Source organism: Ceratotherium simum, chromosome 3 (genome assembly GCF_057802395.1).
Source record: "Ceratotherium simum simum isolate JZ-2026a chromosome 3, ASM5780239v1, whole genome shotgun sequence".
In the NCBI taxonomy this organism is placed as follows: domain Eukaryota; kingdom Metazoa; phylum Chordata; class Mammalia; order Perissodactyla; family Rhinocerotidae; genus Ceratotherium; species Ceratotherium simum.
The window spans coordinates 80172615-80197957 of NC_141902.1; the positions used below are offsets into that span (position 1 = coordinate 80172615).

At 46.9% G+C, this 25343-nt stretch overlaps 2 protein-coding genes across 3 annotated transcripts in view; both read right to left on the reverse strand.

Moving 5' to 3' along the window:
* The window catches only part of LRRK1 (leucine rich repeat kinase 1), a 131208-nt gene extending 111720 nt beyond the window's left edge, over positions 1–19488 (reverse strand). For both annotated transcript variants that reach the window (XM_087428849.1, XM_087428848.1), the window contains exons 1-2: positions 19401–19488; positions 14544–14762 (exon numbers count right to left, since the gene is read on the reverse strand). In XM_087428849.1, coding sequence (XP_087284975.1) covers positions 14544–14640 — 97 coding nt within the window. In that variant the 5' untranslated portion in view covers positions 14641–14762; positions 19401–19488. The remainder of the gene's footprint in view (positions 1–14543; positions 14763–19400) is intronic.
* Positions 19489–22517: 3029 nt separating this feature from the next.
* ALDH1A3 (aldehyde dehydrogenase 1 family member A3) overlaps positions 22518–25343 on the reverse strand; it is a 36972-nt gene continuing 34146 nt past the window's right edge. The window contains exon 13 of the mRNA XM_004431890.3: positions 22518–24138. Within this exon, the coding sequence (XP_004431947.1) occupies positions 24066–24138 (73 nt within the window). The 3' untranslated portion in view covers positions 22518–24065. The remainder of the gene's footprint in view (positions 24139–25343) is intronic.

Consider the following 25343-nt stretch of genomic DNA (forward strand, 5'->3'; position numbering starts at 1 on the left):
AATAAATAAACTAAGGGAAAGATTCATTTATCCTGACTTTGCCATTCAAACTGTAACTCAAGGTATCACAGAGCTGATGGGAGAAAGTCTTTCTTTAAAGATAGATTTCAGCTAGATGTAGAAGGAATAACAGACTTAAAATATCACCACTTTGCAACGCCAAATGAATAGCTGACCTAAGCAGCACCTGACAACTGATAAAACCATTAGGTGAAAAGCTGAAAAACCAGTAGGACCTTTATAATGAATTATCAGGCTGAGTTCACCTGAAATCACTGAAAAATCTAAACATCAAAGATAGACAATTAGACGTCATCTGACTCCTGCAGTGATGCAACAGGAGGTACGCAACACTGGCTATCTAGTGTTCTTGCCGAAACATCTACTGAATCTAATCAAGCCTCTGGATCTGTGGAAGCACAGAGGGAAGAACTTGTTAAGCAACACACCAGATGCAACCACCCACGTCCAGACTGTGGGAAACTGCAGAAGACAAGCAATGTGGTTTTACAACAACTAAATTGCAAGGAAAAAGAAAGTGAGGGAGGAAGGTAGAAATTAAGAAACTCAAGAACCATATGCAGGGATCTTGATTCACAAACCTGATTCAAACAAACCAATGATAAAAACGACTTATGAGAGAATCAAGGGCATTTGAACACTGACTAGATATCTGATGTTATTAATGAAATATTTTTATATTTTTAAAAAGTGTATGTAAAATGTATTGTGATTGGGTTTTTTTTTTAGACTTCTTAACATATGAAGTCTGGAACGGGGTTCTAAATAATCTAGAGAGAAACAGAAGGGGATATGAATGGATCAAGATTGGCTATGAGTGAAAGTTGCTGAAGTTGGGGCAATGGATACAGAAAGCTCCATAAAAGCATTGTCTCTACTTTTGTAATGTGTTCAAAATTTTCCACAATATAAAAAACAAAAAACCTAAGATAAAAACATAACATTTTGAAGTTTTGCCAAGGCTAAAGATTTATGCAAAGAATAAAAACCATTTTGAATCTACACCTAAGAAACTGTGGTTTCTGAGGGGAAAAAAAAAAAGAGGGAACTAACTATTTTCTCTGATTCTTTGGAAGAGAGGGGAACTGGAAGACTGGGGACTGGGGTGGGAGGGAGTGCTTTTCATTGTATTCCCTTTTGTACTTTTGAATTTAAGATCAAGTATATGATTTATCTATGAAAAATGAAAAAAATAATTTAAACCCTGAAGCCACTATGACCTTTATGCTAATATATTTGAAAATCTAGAATAAATGGATTACTATCCAGAAAAATGTATTGCCAAAATTAACTCAAGAAGAAATCGAACATTTAAAAATAAAGCTATAACCTTTAAAGAAATGGAATCAATTGTGAAAAAATCTACGCATAATAAAGCACCAAGCCCAGATGATTTTATAGGCAAAAGGTTTTATCCATCTTCTTAGAAAATATGGCCCTTATATTGTACAAACTTAATGTTGACTGAAAAAGAAAGTTACAAAAGATTGGCACAGTATGAAAACGTTTAGTCAAAACTCTTAAATATGTGTACTGTTCTGAAAGGAGTGGGATTGCTGAAATGTGGGGGGATTGCCATGCTGGACCTTTCACAGGACTGCAATCCATCCCTTCTGGGCCCCGGCACGCCTCCCTGCGAGAGGCTGAGCGACTGGGGCCCACGTGCAATCCACCCAGGCTTTGTGATCTCCTTTCTTTCAATGAAGCCTCTTCCTTAACCCAGGCAGGTGACGTTGTAGAATTTATGCCGACCTTTTGTACACCAGGTAGCAGCCCAGAGGGGACCTACTTGGCAGGACAGAAACAATATTTTGTATTTATGGGCACACACATATTTAGCAATAGTACAAAACATGGTAAAGAGTTCGCACTAACTTCAGAGTAATGGCTACCTTTGGGGGCTGATGGAGAGCAGTAATCAGGGAGAGGTCCAAAGGGGGCTCTAAATATACCTGCCATGTTTTACTTCTTAAAAATAATTTTTTGAAGTAAAAATGGCAAAATATTAATATTGGTTACATCTGAGTGGTGGGTACCTCCTCGATTCCTCTTTCTTTTACTCCTCACATCAATCCATTATCAAGCTCTGTGGTGGACTAAAGATGGCCACACGCTTTTCACCATTCCTCCCTTCAGGAGGTGGAATGTGTTTCCTGTCCTGCACTGAATCTGGACCCGCCTTTTGACCTGCTTTGACCAACAGGAGGGGCCAGAAGTGATGAAGAGACAGTTCCAGACCTAAGCCTTACTAAGGCCTCGGAGTTTCTGCTTCTGAACTCTGGAAATTCAACTGCTATGCTGTGAAGAAGCTCGGGCTAGATGTCTAGATGATGAAATGCATATGGAGAGCGAGAAGTTGCGTGGAGGAGTACTGAGGCGGCAGACACGTGAGTGATGCAGGAAAGACCTCTCAGCTGAGCCCTGCAGACTCCTGACCCACAGAATCCAGGGAAATGATAAATTGTTGTTTTAAGCCAATGAGTTAAGGGGTGGTTTGTTACATAATAAAAAATATCTAAACATGTCCTGATAGCTTTCCCTTCAAAACAGATTCCCAGTCCATCCTCTTCTTCCGTTCCTGCCCCACCCACCTGGGCTACACGCAAGGCCTTCCCTCCAGGGGTCTCGTAACAGCTTTCTAGTTCCCTAAACCTGACCACACTGCCCCTCAGGCGCTTTCACTTCTCTCGGAATAAAATCCGAGCCCCTGCGGTGGCCTGCCACAAAGGCCCACCTCTACAGCCTCATTCGGTGCTTCTCGAACTCTGCTCCAGCCACACAGGCCATCTTGCTGGTACTCCAACATGCCAAGTTCATCCCCCTTCACAGCCTTTGCACTCACTGCCACCCTTGCCAGGTGCACCATTTCCCTGCTCTTTACAGGACTCACTTCCTCACACCATTCACTTGATTCTGCTCACAGAATCAAGCCTGGTGATTTTCCCTGTGGCCTCTTTCGCTCCTGACAGTAAAGCACATGTCTGTTTATGGTGTTTCCCTCTTGAATGATAAGCATTATGAGGTTTTCCTGGTTCCTCAGTGCCCAGGCTGTAGCAGGCTCTGACACAACATGGAGTGAATGAGTGAGCACAGGAAGGAGAGCTGGACACATCCTTCTCTGTTTTTTTCGGTATCTTTGAAAAGCACTCTTCTTCCCAGCCTTCCCGTGGCTCCTTTCTTCTGGTCAACCCAGCAGATCTGAGATTCAATGTCACTTCCTCAGAAAGGTCTTACCCAGTAACAGTTAAACATAGCCACGTGGTGCCTCTTTAACACATCGCCTTGCTGTAAGGCATCTTCATGAAGCATCACTCTCGATTTTTCCCTATTCTTTGTTGTCTATTTTTCCTACTAAAATTATGAGCCCCATGAGAGCAGAGGCCGTGCTCCTGCCACATCCTCAGAACCTAGAACAGTGTCCACCACAAACAGATGCTTGATAATTGTTGAAATAATAATGCTAAATTAATACAGACAAACAAAAAGCCAGGTCTTAGAAGAAACGTAGATAATGCAGGGCATTAAATAAAACTTCAGGGGCCGGCCCGATGGCGTAGCGGTTTAGTTCGCACTCCGCTTCAGTGGCCTGGAGTTCGCATGTTCGGATCCTGGGCACGGACATACGCACCGCTAATCAAGCCACGCTGTGACAGGCCTCCCACATGTAAAGTAGAGGAAGATGGGCACGGATGTTAGCCCAGGGCCAATCTTCCTCAGCAAAAAGAGGAGGATTGGCAACAGATGTTAGCTCAGGGCTAATCTTCCTCACCAAAAAAAAAAAGAACCTCAAAAATAAGTGCCAGTGAAAATATATTTCCTGTCAGCATCTTTGCTGACTTCTCTTAGCATCGTAGGAAGTTGCTTCCCATGTAACTTACAGACATGCTCTGCCTCCAAAGTCAGCTGATTGCAAATTTCCCTAATAATGCTTTGAATCATATAATTATTGGTTTATATGGAATTCATTGTAAAAATGTTGATTTTAATCAACCAATTTGACATTAAGAAGTAAATTTAGGGCCGGCCCCGTGGCTTAGTGGTTAAGTGTGCGCACTCCGCTACTGGCGGCCCAGGTTCGGATCCCGGGCACGCACCGAGGCACCGCTTCTCCGGCCATGCTGAGGCCGCATCCCACATACAGCAACTAGAAGGATGTGCCACTATGACATACAACTATCTACTGGGGCGTTTGGGGAAGAAGAAAAAAAAAAAAGAAAGAAATTTAAAAATTAACTGAGAAGATAATAAGATTGACCTCAAAATAAAATAAAATAAATGCCAATTAGGATCCTCAGGAGAATTCAGGAAGACACTACATATATAACACAGGAACAGAATGCTATGAGAAGACACTATCAAGAATAGGAAAGAGCTTTCGGAAATTAAAAATGAGAGCCAAGGGGCCGGCCCGGTGGTACAAGTGGCTAAGTGCGCGCACTCCGCTACAGTGGCCCGGGGTTCGCCAGTTCGGATCTCGGGTGTGCACCAACGCACCACTTGGCAAGCCATGCTGTGGCGGTGTCCCATATAAAGTGGAGGAAGATGGGCATGGATGTTAGCTCAGGGCCAGTCTTCCTCAGCAAAAAGAGAAGGATTGGCAGATGTTAGCTCAGGGCCGATCTTCCTCACCAAAAAAAAAAAAAAAAATGAGAGCCAAAATGAAACGTTCCATAGAGGGGTTGGAAGATAAAGTCAAGGACATCTCTCAAACTTTAAGAGAAGGAAGAAGAGGTGGAAAATGTGAGAGAAAAGATAAGCAACATGTATCTTAACTAATAGGAGTGCCAGAAAAACAAACAAAACCAAAACAAAAAAGGAAAAAAACAGAGGAGGAAAATAATATCAAAGAAAATACAAGGACTTTTCCAGGCCTGAAAGGGATAAATGGTTGGCCTACCCAATGGCAAGCAGCATTGACCAAAAAAGACCCTCACCAGATCTTTTGTTAGGAAATTTCAGAAGACCAGGCATCTAGGGAAGATGCTAAAAACTTCCAGAGAGGAAAAAACAGGTCACCCACAAAGCAATGAGAATCAAACCACACCAGAGGACAGCAGAGCAGACTCTTCCAAGTTCTGAAGCAGACGATTTCCAGTTGGGATCACGGGGGAGGGCCAAACGAATGTGATTTCAGGAGCACCAAGCCTCTTACCTGTGCCTCCATAAGCCCTTTCTTAGGAGCTTTCTTGATGATGTGCTCCTGATAAATAAGGGCTCAGAGTAAGAGGTGAAGGGGGATGCAGGTAAAAAGAAGGGAAGAGGTGCGCACCTCCTGGGCCCCACAGATCTAGGGTGACACTGAGTCGCCAGGCGACGTCATAGCAATGGGAACACATTTAACACTACAAATGCAACCTAGAGATGCGTCAACACTGATAGAAGTAAACATGGTGAGAGCAGCAGGGATTTGTGGTGCGAAAGTGAAGGGAATCTTCATCTATCATGGCAGGCAGGCAACAGACACTGTCTTAACCGATGGAGCAAGAGACACGTGCAGGCACACTCTTTACGTAGAGAAATGGTAATGTCTTGAAGAAGCAGAACCAGAAACAGGAAACAGAGCCCGGGAATTGGCCCTGGGGCCTTGCCTTATAGTCCATTGTGTATCACTTGCATCTTTATGGGGTGTGTATTACTTTGATAATTTTTAATGTGCTTATTCTTTGATCCTGCAATTCTGCTGGGGCATAAGCAGTAATATTCAACTCTTATGATAATAAGCAAAATGTAAACAGAATCTAAAGGTTCTTTAATAGGAGATTGATTAAATAAACATTGTTGTATTCACACTATTGAATTTGTTGCACACGAAAGACTCCAAGACTTAAAACTTAAGTGAAAAAAGTTGCACAGCATATATACAATTGAATACCATGCACGTAAAACCAGACACATACAAAAAGAATTGGGTATGTGTGTGTGCACATGTGTACAAAGAGGTTGGGAAGGAAACACACTCAGCTAACAGTGATCATCATGGGCAGGACGGAAGGGGCCAAGAATTTCTATGTGGCTTTGTATTATCTAGATGTTCTATGAGAATGTGTGTAATTATACACAAACAACCTTCTCTTAACTTCAGGGAGCTCCCTGCCCACTCAGGAAGGGGCTCTTTGCTTGCTATTTGCTTTTGAACCCAGAGGTTTGCAGGAGACAGGAGCAATGGCCGACGGGAGCCTTTTGATCCTGACAGCTGGCGTGGGGGCAGAGTGGGTTGAAGGGCCTGCCTTGGCCTCTCTCCACCTCTAACTCCCATATGAGCTATACGAGCTTTTAGAGGCAGGTGTGGGCCACCTGTGACCACCCACCTGCCTCTAAAAACTCATATGGCCAACTGAAATCCAAAATGAGCTACTAAAAGAAACCCTGAATGTCATTCTTGTCAGTTTGTATTCAAATTCTAACCTCAAATTTACATCATCACATATTCTATATTCAAAATAATGGCCTACAATTTTTCAATGCCTTTAAATATCTCTAAGTCTCTGATAAATTCGAAGTGCCAAAATTAAGCTGTTTTTGTTCCTGGTTCTGCTGAAATGAGCAGGTAGTTAATTTTAAACCAAAACCTGGCAACGTGCCCCGGCCACTGGGTGCTGGATGCTGGGTAGGTGAGATAAAAGCTCTAAGCACAACCCTAGAGAGAATCAGCAAGAGGAAGTCTAATCCTAAAAAGTTCTTTACAGTTGAAACTATAATTCTAACTAACGTGTGGTTCCTTCTATAACATCAGTTATGGGCTCAGGAAGGATTCTATTGCATGAGATGCATGTTTCCGTTTTTTGTTTTTTTCTCTTTTCCTTTTTATGACAAATGTCACTCAATAAATAGCAAGATGGTTAAGTGGAATCTAGACAAACTGAACACAGGGGCAGCCAGCATGGTAAAGGGACTCAGAACTGGGACTTCTAAGGAATGTCAGAAGCCCCTGTTGTCATTAATTGGGGTTCCTACAAATGTGTGTGAAATTCATCCACTAGAGCCTGGACTGACATGTTCTTGGTGGGGAGGGGTCCATTCCCAGAGAACTAAAGAATTTCACATAAATCCCTATTTATGGCTCCTCCGAGGTCTGACTCATGTGGACCAGGAAACCAGGCAGGTGGGAGAAAATGCTTGTCCCTCTGCACTGGGTCCTGGGGATGTCCACACAGGTACCTCCCTCCTCACAGGCCACTGACCTCTTCAGTGGGGGCCAGGGCGTATGGCTGGAAAGAAAATCTCCTCTCTTGGCCACTGAATACATGCCAGGTGGGCCTGCGCTGCTCACCAGCGAGCACAGAGGCCATCAGGGAGGCGTACAGAGGCCATCAGGGATGCTGCCTGCCCACCCCTTGTAAAGGGAGCCAGGTCAGGGGCAAATGTCGGGGACAGGAAAGGCAGGCAGCGGGTGAGGGCTGAAGCCCTGAGGGAGCTTCAGGCTCTGGCACCTAGAATGTGTGGGGGGCTGGGGGTGCTCCCAAGAGCCGGCCCACGGCAGGGTGGAGGGACGGAGTGGGAGGCAGCTCTTCCCCTGTGCCCAGGCGGCCATGGCCTAATGGTTAGTCCACAGACTAAGAAGCAAAATCTCGGGATATCCAAGCAGAGTGTGTGAGGTTGTGGGCTGCCTGCTCTTGAAGGCAGTGGGATGATTTACTCAGTCTAAAAAGGAATCCACAGGGAGGGCTAGGCATCTGCTTTAGTTATTGCAAGAAAGGGGTGAAGGGATTCCGATCAGCCTAGATGGGTGAAGCTAGATGCAGTGAGGGTAGGACCGGTTTCTGCAGCATAAACTTCCTAACAGAGTTGCCCACAGAAAGGCTAGCATTATTTAATAGGTAGTCAGCTCCCCATCGCTAGAAGTAAGCAAGCATATTCTGAACAAATAATCAGGAGATCTAAGCCTCAGATGAAGGTTAATGTTAAAAGCCCCCTCAGACCCAGAGCTTCTGTGGCATGGCTCTGTGGGCATGAAGCACAGCTGTGTTAACTCTGCCCATGTGATGGATGCCCACGGCTGTTTCTCCCATGACCCCAGGCCACCGCGCAGCCTCCCTTCCCTTCTCCTCACTCAATAAGGGATTCCTTACTGAACACTGGCTACGGTCCCTGGAGGGCCCAGAGCTGCTCCTGAGGCCAGGCTGGAGGAAGGCGCCCCATTGGCCATGGTCTCCTCCCTAGCAAAGCCCTGTCCACCCCTCCTCGCTCCCACGGTGTGAATACAGCCCAGCAGGTATGAGCAGGACACTGACTCCAGGAACAAATTAAAGATGTGGGCTGGCGGTTACGCTCTGAAGGGCACTCATCTGTGGATCTGCCCCTTGTAGGATTCTTACAGTGGCCTGAAGAAAGCCCCCTACCACCCGAGGGGCACTTCCTAGTTCAGTCCACTTCCTACTTCTATTTCTGGAAGGCAGGAAGAGCCCCCCACTTCAGCAAACCACTTGGATCTTATATTAAGAAGCTATTTTTAATACAGATTTGAAAAAGCCAAAGAAAAAGAAAGAGGCATTGAAAGTAGTTATGTAAAAACCTGGGATTTGAAGACCCGCCGGACTGTTCCTTCTCCTCCTTTGATCCATGCTGGTTCCGGTGGAGGCCAGTGTTCTGAGAGGTGGGCAGCTGAAGTTAGGACCGCTCAGAGAGGTGGGGTACGTGAGCCATCTCTGGTGATGTCTAAGCACCCCTCACCCTCCATGATTCAGAAGAGTCTCACCAAACATTCTGGGCCTGAATTATCTAGAAGTTTCCTCACTTCTCTACTTTCCAGGGAGCCTCACCTCAGCTGGCAAGACAGGTTTTTCAACTCTGACTAGCGTAAGACAGACGCAGAAGAATGTCTAATGACATGTCTATCAAAATAGATTGCCCTCGCAGCCCTGGCCCAATATCTCACTGACCCTTGTTCTGTTAACTTGCATGCTCTAAACTCATCCACGTTTTCTAAACATTCCCCCAGCACCGCGGACGAGCGGACTGCTGATGGTGCTAATAAAGTTGTGATGCACCTTCCCGGGACACAATTGTGCTGTACAAACACAGGACCGGCACATACAGACCACCTGGCACCACATGACAGCTCACAGAGCACTCACACATTCATGGGCTCTGAAAGGGTTAACCTTCTAAACAAGTACAAGGTGGGTTACGCAAGTTAGAACAGGTAGGGGCATGAAAACACACACACACACAGACACATACACAAAATGCCATTACCAAAAACCCAAAAGTAAAAATTAGTTTTTACTAATTTTGTTTTTTTTTTGGTGAGGAAGATTAGCCCTGAGCTAACATCTGTTGCTGATCCTCCTCTTTTTGCTGAGGAAGATTGGCCCTGGGCTAACATCCGTACCCATCTTCCTCTACTTTATATGTGGGACACCTGCCACAGCGTGGCTTGATAAGTGGTGTGTAGGTTCGCGAACCTGCAAACCCCGGGCCGCCTACGCGGAGTGCGTGAACTTAACCACTACGCCACTGGGCTGGCCCCAGTTTTTACTAATTTTTATTAAAGTTTGGATCTTTCTCTAAACTATACTTGGAAGTATAATCATAACTTGATCATTTCCACAACATGTTAGCTTCCAAGGATTTTCTTTTTTTTTTTTTTTGTGAGGAAGATCAGCCCTGAGCTAACATCTGCCAATCTTCCTCTTTTTGCTGAGGCAGACTGGCCCTGGGCTAACATCCATGCCCATCTTCCTCCACTTTATATGGGACGCCTGCCACAGCATGGCCTGACAAGTGGTGCGTCGGTGTGCGCCCGGGATCCGAACCGGTGAACCCTGGGCCACCACAGCGGAGCGCGCGCATTTAACCACTTGCGCCACCCGGCCAGCCCCCCAAGGATTTTTAAAAGGTGAGAAAGCCGTTTCTACATTGAGCATAGTTTGAGTCTCGTTGGTTCTCTTTCTGGCAGTTGACTTTCCTTAGGCAGCGCTGGGAATCGGGTCTGGAAGAGTCTTCCCTGGGGTGAGGCTGGTGAGTTGTCAGGGGAGCAGTAGGACTACCCACGACTCCAGGGAGTCTGGGCAGAAGGTGCGGCAGAACAGATGCAGCTCATCTGCTAGGTGGGCCCTGCTGAAGGGGCAGCTGCGGGCTCATTGAGTTCAATATTCCCCCAATTTGTTCCGGAGAGAAATGAAAGGGAATCAGGGCAGGTGAAGCAAATTTGACCTTGGCTGTGAGCACCGAGGTGTGTGAATTAGATCTTTATCATGAAACATCGGCACTTAAAGACACAACAATTTTTAAAATAAACTGCAATGTTATTCTTTTGGTTGCAAAAGTAATGCAAAACTGAGCACTAGCATGCGTGCTCAGTGTGGAAAATGTTAACACTACAGATAAGCAAAGAGCAGTGGCTGCAATCCCCACATGACTGGCTACCCTTTGAGTGTCACCTGCCCCCAGGCTGTGCTCTTAGTGTATATAATTTATATTTTGTGAAAACAAAATCTAATATGAGATGTTTTAAAATTGGGCCTGCAGAGCTCTGGGGTCAAGGTGAAGATCAGCAGGTAGAATTCACCACCCCCACCATCTCACCATTGCCCCCAAAGCAACTCCACTTCTATCTAGATGTTATATAGGCTGGGGCTCCAGGCAAGACTTCATGTGACAAAAGGGCTCTGCTGGCTACTTAAATAAATAAATAAAAATATAGAAATAAGATACATTTTTGTTAAAGGATGAAGCCCGCTAACTCCTATCACGGTAGACTGAACGACGGGCTGTCTGCATCCACGGCCTGGCCATGGCCTCTTTGTAGAGGGACCTCTTCACTTGGGGTTGGCCCTGTGACTTGCTTTGGCCAAGGCACAGGAGTAGAGGGGACAGCATGCCACTCTGGTGGCCCAGGCCTTAAGAGACATGGCATGTCTCTGCTTTCCCCACTTGTGCCTCTGCCACTGGCAGGGGAAGGCCCCCTGCTAGCCTGCTGGTCTCAGGAGGATAGGAGTCACGTGGAGCAGAGCCCCCAAGCCACACACTGGCCTGAGGGTCAGAAATAAATGCTGATTGGTGCATCCCACTAGATTTTACGTCTGTCTGAATGAGGGTTCAGAGAGGTTGAGCCACTTGGCCAAGGTCACCCAGGACTGAGGGTTGAATGCAGGCCTGAATAAAGGCACAGCAGGCTGTGGAACCTCCCACCACACTGTGTGAGTCCCAGAAGCTTCTCCCCACCCCTTCCTACTCAGTGAAAGGAAACACAGTCATAAAGTACCTGTGGGGTTCTAAACAGGACAGTGATGAGAAGTGCCCATCACTTTAGCTGACACGCAGTTAGTGGTGGCTGCTTAACCCAGAGCCATTGATAATGGATTCAGCATTCCCAGAGCCCGTGGAGGTCCCCGTGGTGACTCTGTCCTCCCCTGGAGGGGCAGGTAGGCAGAGGCGGGTCCTCTTTTGCCCTTGTTCTTCCACTGCACTCACGGGGGCTGAACAGTGGTTGCAGGAGGCCAGGAGGGGCCTGTTGCCTGGCCACCAAGTAAGTAGCCCATGGCCAGCAGGAGGGGGGTGTTGTAGGGTTTCATCTGTGGGGGTCCAGGGCAGGGGTCTCACACTCCACTCCTCTCTATCACCTATGGGACCTTTAAACTCTCAGTGTATGGGCATAAATTTGTACCTTCTTCACAGGGGTCCTTATGAGGATTTAATAGAGAATATAATATATAATGCTAAGCCATAGGACAGAATTTTCCAGTGTATTTCAGACCACTTTCCTGTCATCTTCTTCAACTCTGTGGTGCACGTGTTTGGTCCCTGCATGAACACCTCCGTCAGCATCAGGGGTTCACAAGACATCACCTCCCCCATCAACACCCCCTATCTCCAGGCACCTAGAACAGCACTCATCCTCTCCTCTACCTGTGTGTGTGTCCTGAAGTTCACTCAGAACAGGGTGGTGGGAGTCATGAGATTCCACTGGGGAAAGAGGCCTCTGGGGCAGAAAAGACTTTTCTGAGCCTACTCCTTCTTACCTGGTGATCACAGCTGTCAGGGAGAGGGCACCCACTAGCAGAGCAGAGTAAAGTTCAGACACAGACCTTTGAGGGGAAAAAAGTGGGGGCTGGGGAGTGTCAGCACTTTGGCCTCTCAGTACACATGAACATTTTCTGTCCTACCGCAAGCCCAGAGGTGGGGCTGGTTCTGAGATGGTCCAGGGTCTACTGGCCCAGGTCCCTAGGACCTGTAAAACCAATGAGGATCCCTGGGGACCTCAGAAAACTATCATCTCAGCCTTGCCACCTTGTTGGCAGACCACAACATCGGCATGACCCAGGAGCCTATTAGGAATGCAGACTCTTGGGACCCCTAAACCCACAGAGAATCTGCATATCACCAAGATCCCCAGGGAACTCACGTATTCATCACAATCTGAGAAGTGCTGCTCTGTGGGACCCAAACCATTTAGACCAGTTGATTCTCAACCCTAGCTGCACATTAGAATCACGGCAGGGAGAGAAGCTTTTAAAAAATGCCCATGCCTGCCACTCCCCACCAGAGCCGCTCTAGTGGGTCTAGATGGTGCCAGGGCATTGGCAGTTTTTGAAGCTCCCCAGTGATTCAGGGTGGAAAAGCACTCATTTAAGATTACCAGCTCTTGACCAGGAGGGGAAGGGACAGAGTTCCCTGTGGGGCTTTTTCAGATGACACAGTCACCCATGAAGCAAGCCCCAAATGGAGCCAACATCCCTGCCCCAACTTTCATTCCTCAGGACTGCTAAGAGGAGAGGCAGGTGGAATCACGGTGCTGAGAACACATTGGAAAGGTCGAGGCACTACCCAAAAACCAGGACTAGCATTCTACTGCACGTTACCTTGATCTCATGCTAATATGACAAGGCCTTTCTAACAAGCAAGTAAAAAAAGACATACATCTGAAAAAAGGAAAAGTAACTTCAAAAGATGCAAGTCAAACACTCTGGGAACATTTAGTGCTGGGCAATGTCAAGAAGCAAATTCTTTTCCCATTTCATAATTTGATTTATGTGCAAAGAAATCTTCCAGAAACATCACCCTAGTTAGCCTTTGGGCATTTTTGATGGACAAAAAACACTCAAGCAACTAAGCAAATTGTCTGCTGAGCCAGGTGCAATATTGAATCCCTAATGCAATTGAGGATACAAACACACAAACCCTCTCAAACCCAACATACGGGCCCTCTCAAACCCAACACACGGGCCCTCTCAAACCCAACACACGGGCCCAAACTCAACATACGGGCCCTCTCAAACCCAACACGTGGGCCCTCTCAAACCCAACACATGGGCCCTCTCAAACCCAACACATGGGCCCTCTCAAACCCAACATACGGGCCCTCTCAAACCCAACACACAGTCCCTCTCAAACCCAACACATGGTCCCTCTCAAACCCAACATATGGGCCCTCTCAAACCCAACACATGGGCCCTCTCAAACTCAACACATGGGCCCTGAAACCCAACATATGGACCCTCTCAAACCCTGCAGGATGGCCTAGACCTTAAGGACAAGAGAGTTCTAGGGTTAAGACAGGGTTCAAATTGCAGTTCTGCCATTTACAAGTTGTTGAACTTGACCAAGTTTGACCTTGACCTAGACCTCTCTTACTCTCATGTTTCTCAGCTATAAAATGGGGATAAAAGTACCATGTTCATAGGTTGTTGGGAGGATTAAATGAGATCATTTCCTAAGGCACTGAATCCAGTGCCTGGTATGTACCAAGGATTTAACAAATATTTATTGTTAATGACAATATCAATGATATTCTATCGGTGTTAAAAGTGAGGCAATTCTAGTGGAAAATCTGGCAATATGTGTAAAGAGGCTTAAAAATGTTCAAACCCAATAGTCCCACTTCTATAAATCTATTTACGGAAATAATCTCAAAACCATATATAAAAAGATGGAAATGCTTACTCTTTTGTTAAGAGTGAACAACAAGAAGCAACCCAAATGTCCCAAACACCCAACAGGAGAATAGGGATTAGGTCAATCATTTTAGATAGTGGTCCTACATACAATGACGTTTCACTTGACGACACGAGCTAGGTGACCACACAAGATTAGGAGAAAAAAGTAGGATACAAAATTATATACACCATTATAAGTAAATAAAATTAAAACAAAGTCTCTGAAGGCCAGAGAAACAGACTAGAAGAGAACACACCCAGATATTAACTGAGCTTGTGTTTAGGGTAGTGGGACTCTGGTGACATTTTTCTACTTCCTTTTTTTTTCTTTTTTCAATTTTCTTTAAAAAATACATATTATTTTTATAACAAGAAAACAAAACTAACTGCTCATTTAAAAAAAAAAATCTTTTTAACCAACATGAAATGATGCCCTGATTTTTAAGATCTTTGAATCCACAATAACTTTTGTCCCACGGCCTCTCAATTTTTGGAATTTAAGTGAGAATCTCAAGATAAATTTTATAATGAAAAATTCACCAAATAATAGGCATTTTATATCCTTCATTTGAAAACCCCTTGTTCTTACGTAGCCTAGGCTCCCCACAGGATATGTACAGAAGGCTTGGCCAGCCCTGTCCTTACCGAGATGCGTCTCCATGGCACGTTCTGGACACACGGCTGACCCCTCAGGCCCCACACACCAGTACATGCTGGGTGGTCGCCGCGACATGCCAGCCATCAACCCTCAGGGTGGCCACTCTCCCAAGTCAGTTCTGGTAGTAGTCACCGCCGCCGCCGCTGTCCGAGGGGTAGACTAAGGCAGGGACACACAGTCATGGCTGAGCAGAAAGCTGTCTCGTTCTGCTGGTGAAAAACATCATAAAATCAGAAAGCTTTTCTTAATTATCAAGTCCCTTCCTGCACCCTTGCATATATTTGCTATTTATATTGATTCATTGGTATTTCCCGTCTTCTTTGCAACATTCCATTTATCCAGCCATGCCCCATCAGTGGGGGCAGTGAGAGGACAGAGCTCTCCCCACCTCACCTTGCAGCTGGGCTCTGATCATGTCTACCTGAGAAAAGTCTGGAAGAAAACTCAAACAATTGCAGAACACCTGCTGATAAAATGTTCAGTCATTGTTCAATCAGCACATATTCATTGTCACTTGCACAGTGACACCAAGAACACTAAATGAGGCTCCTGCCTTCAGGGGCTCACACTTCAGTTGGGGTGCGGCAGACACACTTACATTTAGTCACAAAGCAAGGGCTTCCCTTTTCCCAGGACAGACTCTTCCAGAGGCCCAGAGCAAAGAGGCAACGAGGCAAACCATCTCAAAGAGAAGGGGTCTGGAAGGCACTGGAACTGGTTATGCAGCCAAGTCAGTTTGAGCCCTGGGGGATAACAGAAAGGAGCCCCATACACTTTGCGTGCCCTCCACTGCCCCAGGGTACATTTGGCAGTGTCTGGAGGAATTTTTGGTTGTCCCAACTAGGGGTGGGGATGCTACAGGCATCTAGTGGCTAGAGGTCAGGGACACTGCTGAACATTCCTCAATGCACAGCGCAGCCGACCACAACAGAGAATTATCCAACCCAAATAGTTCCAGTTATCCAGAGAAACTCTGAGTTAGATTGAGATTCATTTCCTAAGACTAACGATGCTCTGATGAGAACCGAGTCAGGGCACTGCCCTCTCCTGCTGGGCCTCCACTGAGCTTGGGGGGTCCCCCAACACAAGTGCCCATCTTGCTCTGGTGATTAAATGACGAGAAGTGCCTTGAGGGCAAGGCCCAGACCCAGCTCAGGCTTGGCACAGGGTAAATTGCACAATGGGAAGGGTATTACCATGTGAAATGCATGTGTTTCTATTAGCGTTCCTATAGAGTCTACGCTATACATAACGGCCAGGGTAATGGCAACCATTCTCTGAGACAGACAGCTCTGAAATGGAGAGTGACAGTGTAGCCCAAAAAACCCCAAAATCAAAGCCATGTAAATGATGCCCAAAACAATATGGAAAGGAAAAAGCACCATCTGGTTGTCAAAGGCTTGGATTGTCCCTGTTACATGTCAGCGGTGTGACGTCAAGCCGAAACTTATGTGTTTCAGTCTTCTCATCTATTAAAAATAGACATGGACCCCCCTGCCCAGGCAGCCTCGCAGGGTTGCTGTGAGACTTCATGTAAGGTCAAGTTTCTGCAGCCACTTTTGACAACAGAGCCAGAGGTGGTTCTTACCTGTAATAATAGCAGGAGGACTGGAAGGCCAGCAGGGTCTCCCACCTGCCCCCTGATTAACACTCAGAATATCAGTGCTGGAGGGCAGACTGTGCTGTCTCCCCAGCAAGCAGGTTCTAGCAGGTGCCCTGAACAGGTGGCCACTGAGCAAAATCCACTTGAGACAGAGACAAGGAGAAGACGCAAAACAGAATCTCCGTTTTAAAATAAGGGCTCCAAATCGCACAGTAACATTTGGAAACCAAGAAGCACAGTTGCTAAATGTTTTCAAACACCTCTCAAAATCCGCTACCAAATATACCCACAACACTTCAAAACTCCAAAAGCTAGATGTTCCTTCTGAAAACAGAAGTGTCCCACCATATAATGTTTTAGGTTTAAAAAAATTGTAAAAATATTTTAGGCCAACCCTGGCCCAGCACGTTTTGTTCCCCTTTTCATTTTCAGTTTCCTTTTGAAAATCACTTTACTAATGGAGGATTTTGCCAGTGGAGCAGTTTTTCAATTATAATTTGTATTTTGGTATAGACTCTAAGGTAGAAGTTTTAAGATGAGGTAACTCAAGTTTTGCTCAATGTTTGCCCTCAAATGGATCTTTGCTTCTTCCTGCTTCTTTTGGGTTCAGACCAATGTAACAAATTATGGTTGTAAGTTACATGTTTTCTTTTCACTATGGCATATACATCCTAAAGAGGGCTTCAAGAGGTTGTCCGCAATAACAATTTTTAAAACCTCATCAATTTTCTTTGAATAAAGAATAAACATAAACCTAAATGAATAAATCTAAATACTCAAGGAAAAAGAAAAGAACCTGACATTCATTCTACGTATGTTTTTATTGGGCCCTTTGCACGAGGGTAAACTTCATGAGTTCATGAAACTTACAGCTGGTGGGAAGGACATAGTTAAGTACTTGCTGTAAAGTTTCTGACAGGGAAGAAACATAGGAGACCCTGAACCTGCTCACCTGTCTTTTCAGGAAGCTTTGAAAGGACTGCCAGCACCAAGAGCTGGAAGCCACTTGCAAGTGAAGCATGTCAGCAATGTTCATATCATCCAGCACTCTTTTGAATCAAAGCCTGGTTGAAATGGTTGGCTCATAGTCCTAGACATGCTTTTGGCACTATTAGCATCTCTTGACCAATACTGGCCTGCCTACAAAACGTGTTTAATGGATTTGTGGACATCAAAACATCACAATGCTGCAGACTGGAGAAACGTGTAGTTCTCAATCCCAGATAAGCACCCAAGAGGTCCCCAAATTCTCCATCACCATCTCCCTCTGACCCCCAGAAGTCCCTAAACTGTCCATCACCATGGCCCTCTGACCCCGAAAAGTCCCCAAATTCTTCATCGCCATCTCCCTCTGACCCTCAAAAGTCCCCAAATTCTTCATCACCATCTCCCTCTGACCCCCAGAGGTCCCCAAATTCTCCAAGGGTTTGGGAACAGAAGCCCTTCATGAGTCTGAAAACACAAACAAGTTAAGGCTGTCCATTTGCCATTCAGTCACTGTACCAGGATGCACTGGGCGTCTCCTGAATGGTTCCGGGAGTCAAGATGCAGCAGTGAGCAAGGTAGGCACATAGGAACAGTCTCTGACCCCTGGAGCTCCAGTGGAGACCTCGAGGTAATTAAAGCAGAAATTAAACAGATAAAGTAGGAACACACAGGCAGTGGAGACTGCAAGAAGGACACAGAGAGAGGGATGTGAGAGAGAGGCTGGGTGTAGAGAGGGTGGCTGGCCATGTGAAGAGTCAGGGGGCAGCACTGCAGAGGCCGCAAGCTGGAGAGGGAGATGGGCCAGGGTGGCTGGGGGGCAATGGTCAGGTGGTCTGAGACAGCAAAGGCCAGATCAGCTGGGGGGTGTGAAGGGAAGGAAGCCTCCTGGATTTCATGCCAAGCAAACACAAGGAGAAGCTATTGAAGGGTTCCACGCAGAGGAATGACACTCTCTGATTTACCTATTTAAGAAAACAATCACTCTGGTTGCCAAACAGAGAATGTGAGAGGACTGTAACCATAAGAGACAGATGCTGGTACTTTGAACTAGGGTGCGGCTGTGAGAAACAAGGGGATGACCTGCACACATGTTGCTAACAGACTGAATTCAAGGGATGAGGGAATGGGATGGAGGATAACTCCTAGGTTTTTGATCTGAGCAAGAGTTGACTATGAAGGCACTTCCTCAAATGTGGAAGCCTGGGGAAGGGAAAGGTTTGGCAGACCCCAAAACCTCCTTTAGGGACAAATTAGGTCTGAGGTTCGTTATGTTTTTAACTTAATTTTTTATTCTTCCAGGACACAAGCAAAGATAGTTAAGTCAAATCACAAAAGGCATTGAATGTTAACGTTTTCCAAAATTGTGCATATTCTAGTCGTCCCTTTAATGTCCGGGGAACTTTGAAGCAGAGCGAGTGAATGGCAAACTCTGCAAGTCGCGTATTTGGGAAGAGGATCGCTAAGAACATAACTCCATGATCCTGTTTTTCCACCTCTCCGACCCCTGCAGGGGGATGTGTTTGTGGCAGAAAAACTTCGTGGCTCCAAAGCGCGAAGAGGCAGGTTGAGCTGGCTGCAGAGGTCCCCAAATTCTCTGTCACCAGCGCCCTCTGATCCCAAGGTCCCCAAATTCTCCATCACCATCGCCCTCTGACCCCCAGCCATCTCAGGTTCCCCTCCTTCCCCCCGCCCCGACCGCACTCATCTCCCGCGCCGCCGACAGGGAAGGTCGCCCGCAGAGACCGCTGTAGAGATGGCGGTCCTTATCGGACCCGGCCAGAGACGCGACCCTTGGGCAAGAAGCACACCCCAGACTTTGAGGAGGGTGAAGGCGCGCTCGGCCATCCCGCATCACCAGGCCGCCCCCGGGCAGAGAGAGACTCTTGGACAGTCCCTTCTCAGCACACACGCACTCACACTCACACACGCACACTCACTCACTCAAACACGCGCGTCCACACAGCCCGCTCCAAATCGAAGGAAGGAGTTTTCTCCAAACGCGGAGGAAACATTTAGACGCCCTGGTGTATTTTTCTACTTCTGTTTCTTGCCTCTGCTTCCCCCGCCCCGGCACCGTCCTGCGCGCGGTTTCGGGGTTCCTCTCCCGGGCCCCGCACACCCCCCATCCCGCGGACTTGCCGGAGCACGCAGCCGCCCGGAGCGCGGGCCTGGGCTTCGGGGCCCAGGGCTCCACGCGGACCCGCTGCAGGAGGCGGCCAGGCCCCCGGACGGGGCGCGGGCCGGGGCAGCTTACCTGCGGCGGCGGCGGGGCAGGGCCAGCGGGCTCCCCGGGATGCGGGGCTGGCCGCGCGGGCCTGGCCAGGAGGACACCAGCGGGCCGGGGCCTGGCGGTCCCACTGCCCTCCGCGCCCGGCGCCTTGGGCAGCGCGCGCCGGGGCCGGGCCGGGCCCAGACGCACTTCCTCAATCCTGCGGCCGGCGGGCGGGGAGGGCGGGCAGCGGGCGGCGCGAAGAGCGCGCAGGGAGAGAGTTGGCCGCTGCTGGTCCTCCCCGGAACCGGCGCGGAGTCCCCGTGGCGGCCCGCCTCAGTTTCCCTAGCCGTAAACCGTAGGTGATCAAATTCACTGCTCCTGCCGAGGAGACGACAGGGCCCTCGGGCCCCTCTAGCGCGAAGTTTCCTCCAGGTTTGGGTACTCTGCTCTCTCCATGCGGCGTAGGCGCAGCGATTAAGATTGGTGGGTTCCCGGCTCAACCCAGCTTTCAGTGTCCCTCTGTTCTGTTCAGCTGCAAAATCCGCGGATTAACCTCTGACTTGTACATTGGCCGTGTACTCTGGCAGTAAACACTAAAAGGACAGGGAATATTCATTTGTGTACAACTCTATAGGGCCGTATAGAAATGGGTATTTTTAAAGCTTTAGTATTTTGGAAACTTCACCCCCTCCACTACATGAATTTAGTAATTTAATTATGGACATATGCAAACATGTCGTTATTTGATGAATCATTTTAAATTGGTTTTTTGGGGGGGAGGGATAGATAAAACATGGTGGAATGTTCGCAATTTATTGTTTCAACCTAATATAAGGACGTTCATCACACCGTTGAGGCCATTACCCAAACGCAGACCATAAAGATGCACGTCCGTGCTGCAGGCAGGCCTCAGGTTCGGCTCCAAGTGCCCACCGGGGAAAGAGAAGCCTGCTCAGAAAAGGCAGATGGTTCTGCACCCTGGCAGGACCTGCACCCTAGGTTCCTCTCATGTAATGTCACGACTGGAACACTCCCAGGATTTAGCACGAGGCAGAGACAAATCGCCACCACCCTCACCGCCATTTCACGAAAACAGAGCAGCCGCAGGGCCCCCACACCACCTCGCGGACACTCCGGGCGCAGAGGCCACTTGGAGTGGCTCTTTGGGCCCCTGGTTTGCGAGGGGACCACCGGGCAGCTTTGCTCTGCTCCCAAGAGGCTGCCCTTCCAGCTCCCGCCACGAGACGCCCTTCCAAAAGGGTGGGCGCAGTTTTGCTATCCTGTTCTCACCACTGCGGTCCTAATTCCAGTATGCAAAAGGCAGCAGTATGATTGCTATCGAAAAGTCCCTAATAATTTGCAGGGCGTGGTGTCTGCAGCGCTGAGTGAGCCTGACGACCGCTGGGCTGCGCCTCTAGGGCGCGCGGCCCCCCATCTAGCGGCACCGTGAGGAAGCGCACGCCCAGTGCCGGGGCAGACACGGAGCGGACGTGGCCCATGCGAGTGGGGGCAACTCAACTTCCCCTTTAAATGAGCTTGGGAATCGGCTAGGAAATGTCTCCAATGTAGAAAACAGCCGGGACACTCGACACAGGGAGGCCTGTTTCAAGCTGGTTATATCCTAGCATTTAACTCTATCCGTTAGGCATGCGTTAGTCACAGGTTTGCATGGGACAGTCGTTAACAGGTTAAGATTTCTTACTGCTTCTTGAACCCCGCTGACCCATGGTCCTCCAGCTTTTGCTCTGCATCTTACCGGATTCTCAGCAGCTCATGTTGGCATGACCCCTCCTAAGGATGGGTCAGGTGAAAGCTACTCCCTGACCTGACATTTCTGCCTTCTGAAGGCATAGTGGCTGACTACCCCCTCCGTGTCTTCTAGTCATCTTTCTTCAGCTGGGTACTCAGTTTCCTCAGACATTCTTCCTTGGGCCGTTTTTTTAAATGTCCCTCATCTACTGTCCAGCTTGGGTCAGCCATGTGCCAGGAGCAAGGACAGTAGAAGGAAGCGAGGGCATTCCAAAGGATCTACCTTTAGAGAACGTGCCCATCTCCTGCACCCACCCCCACACGCACAGAAGTGCACACGTGCACACACACATTCACACACCACAGCTGGTCTGTGCCCCCAGGATGGTTGCCTTCAGAGAGTCATGCTCTGGTAAACCAAAGGAAGGCAAAGGTCATTTTTCTCGAATTTTCTGCTCACATCTGGATTGAGAAATGGGAGGTTTCTCAATATATTAATGCATACATAACGTGCATACATTAAGAGGTATCTGATCCCAGACTCCCTTAAGTTTTCTGTTAAAGGTTGTGACGTTGCCACTGCATGGCCAAAGTGATCTGGGCTCTCACATCAAACGCCCAGGTTGAGCCTGGTGGACCCAACTAAGTACAAGGAATGCTCTTGATCCAACCTCAGTGTCAGCTCATGACTTGGTGATCGACACTTCTTGGTTCGAAGCCTTAGAAACTTTAGGTAAGTTAAACCCCAACACCTAGATCCTCATGTAGAAAAGTGACAAAAATGGATACTTGTGCACACAGTTGGGGGATGCCACATTTTTCCTAAATTCCCATGCAATCCTCCCCACTATTTTCCACACTCATGTCCTCATCATTCTATGATAAAACAAGACTCAGGCAGCTTAGATGACAACTTAAATGTCGCCAACTAAGACAAGAGTCTCTGAGATGAGCTCCCTGCCTGGTCAACCGCCAAAACCACAGACGTGGATTTCACACTCAGGCTAAGCGCTTGGCCTGATCGATTGAGCAAACGTAAATTTATTCTTAAGTTATTGGTGCTGCTTCATTACAAGCCATGTTGTACAGAAGGTCTAAGAAAGAGAAAGGTCGGCCACAGAATTAAAATGGGTTTGGTCTTTAAATAAAAAAACAAACGTTTTTCAAATATCCAATTTTATTTTATCATTGCTGCATTGTTGAACACAATCTGCAGTCAGGATCAGAATTCCCAGGCTAATAGATTTTTAAACCATACCACAGGAGTAAACCTTAAAAGAAGTGAAGTCTAATAGTAAATAGATTTCCATTTCTAAATACAATATATTACAGAAGGTTAAATATATCACCTCTGTGTACTTACAACTATAAAAAGATACATTAAGTATACCAATTATAAATAATGTAGCATTTCATATTAAAGTCATTATTGTACAATGAAAGAATAAGAACCTTCTAATGCATTATTATCAAGGTTAGTGTCTATAGATACTTGAGATAAAGTCCTGAAAATTCAGTGTATACAGTCAAATCCTGATTTAACAAGTTACTCATAATATAAGTGATAAGTGTTAATTAACAGAGAGAAGGTGAATTGTGTATTGCATATTGCTGACAAGAATAACCCCATTTCATATATGAATTTCTTTATATATATACTGTTTTTGACATAGACCTTCATCTCATTATTGCCCCCCCAATTTAATTCTCAAACATAAGCACCATTAGAAAAGACTAGTTAGTAACAGTAAAAGTATCCGAATAACACAATTTAAGTTTGTTTTTGTTTTTTGTAAAGCTACATGGGAACACTTTCAGTTTTCCAAGTTAAAACATGGATTTGAACATCATTTGGATACAGAAAGAGGAAAAGAAGAATTCACAACTTGTGAGTGCAGGACTCAAGCTGCTTTAGTAGGAGACCCAGTCCCTCCATGGAGTTCAGGTGTTATTTGTTAATTAATCATTAATTAATATCAAAATAGGACTTGAGAAAATCAGAGCTGTATAATAGCAATCTTTCCAGTCGTGTAGTTTTACTAATCTAGAATGGATAACCCAACCGGAGAAAGGAAAACTATATAGGCTTCTCATACACCGTTAATGCATGTGATAGAAATGCATAATTAGTAACAGCGAATTATGGCTCTGCTTTGTAAAAAGCGGGACTCAATTATCCTAGGATTTGCTATGCTATTGTAGTGTCAGAACAGGGGGTCCTTAGCAGCGATGGTGACACTAGTGATGTTTTCTACCTAAGAAAGTGCCTTGGTTAAGGTAGACTCTGACATGGTTTTAGACAAGTTTTTTGGGCTGTTGATTCGGTCATATTCCAAAGGCAGTACTGGTTTGAAGCTGAGTCCTATTGTCAATGGCAAGATGCAGTCCTCAAAGACCCACGCCCGTCCATAGCCAAGGCCTCCAGTCTCCTTCCATGGCACATGCTTCCCCAAAGCTCCCCACACTGGCTCCTCGCATTCCTGTTTTTTTTTTTAACTTAGTGCTAATCCTTTCCCATTGAATGGGGCTGGATCTGTGGGCAGGTAACCCTGAGGAGACCGCAGGTGCAGGGCCCTGTTTGCAGAACACGCAGGGAGTTACTTTCCAAATTCTTACTGGAATCAGAGTCAGCAAAGCATTTTTAAGCGACTGCTGGACAATTCAAATACAACTTCCTGTTGCAAAGCCCTGAGCCTCTTCACTGTCCCCGGGGCCTGGTGGAAAGGGGAGAATAGCAAGGACTCATAGCTCCATCCCCAGGCAGGACTGTGACTCCACACACAACATACTGGTCAATAAAACAGGAGTGTGAGAGGAAAGACAAATCAGTCCAATCCAGTAGATTTAAAGTCTCCAGAAGAAAGTATCCCGGAAGGTCAGAAATGTAGTTTTTTCTTCGGCAAGTTCGATCTGCCACATTCAGCTGTTGAATGTTGGAGGAAGGAGCCCACCTCTCCTTCAGGGGTTCTTGTCATCGAGTTTGATGGTGACAGTTTTCACTTCAGTGTATTCGGCCAGAGCATATTCACCTCTGTGATCATAGAAAAGAGGAGAATTCACAATGGCATGTCCCTGAGCGGTGCTGTGGGACCCCTGTTCCAGTGCTGGGTGGGCTAGTGCTCTGCTGGGCAGTCTGGAGTTTATGCAAAAGGTCACAATGCGATGAGCTGATAGATAATGGCCAGGACTATAGCACCATTAGTAAGTTTAAGTAACTGGATATGTAACTTAAGTTTAAATATCAAGTTTTTTGTGTGTGATGCTCTTGAAATATTCAGAAGGACTAAGGGTTTGCCTTTAAAGAATAAAGGGGATTAAAAGAAGAGGTGATTTCCCTGGATGGAGGAGTAGAGAGCTAGAAGAGAGGGTCTGCGTGGGTGAGGGAGGAGGGAGCTGGGGAGCAGACATTACACTGGGTTTATAACGCTGGCAATTGGGAGCCACTTGAAGAGACAGAAGAGGCAGAGGCCCAAAGCTGTTGACTGGGGATGTGGCCAGAGGATCCATGAGGGACAGGGACACGGAGGGCCTGGAGCTGGCCTCAGAGCACATGGAATGGTGAGGTGGCCTGGAGCGGCGAGGGGAGCAGACATTAGCACAGACTGGACACAAGGAGATCACAGCCTTGGAGTTAGCATCTTAGGTATATGCCCTTTCGTTAGGTCCTGAAGAGCCCAGGGGACCCTTCTTGGGCATCATGGGCCGTCCTCAGGGCAGCTCCCCTTCCCAGAACTGACAGGCAGCTTTGGATTGATTTAAATACCTCTATAACACTTGTTCTGCTATTAAATAAATCAAAATGTATACCTGTTTAGGAAAAGAGGTGGAAGCGGAGGTGGCCACCGGAGGTTCTGCAGCTAAAAAGACTTGAGACAGAATCCCATCTCACCCCTTAGACCAGTGCTTCTCAATGTGTGGTCCCCAGACCAGCAGCATCGGCCTCACCTCAGAACTTGCTCAAAATGCAGATTCTCAAGCCTCCCCCAGACCTACTGTGGGAGGCAGAATAATGCCCCCTGACACACAAATGTGTCCATGTCCTAATCCCTCGAAACCGTGATTATGTTAGGTTATGTGGCAAAGGGAAATTAAGGTTGAGGTGGAATTAAAGTTGCTAATTAGCTGACCTTAAAATAAGGAGAAAATAAGGGCCCAGTTAATCACAAGCATCCTTAAAAGTGGAAGGAGGAGGCCGAAGATGAGAGTCACAGGGAAATGAGGCTACACAAGCAGGTT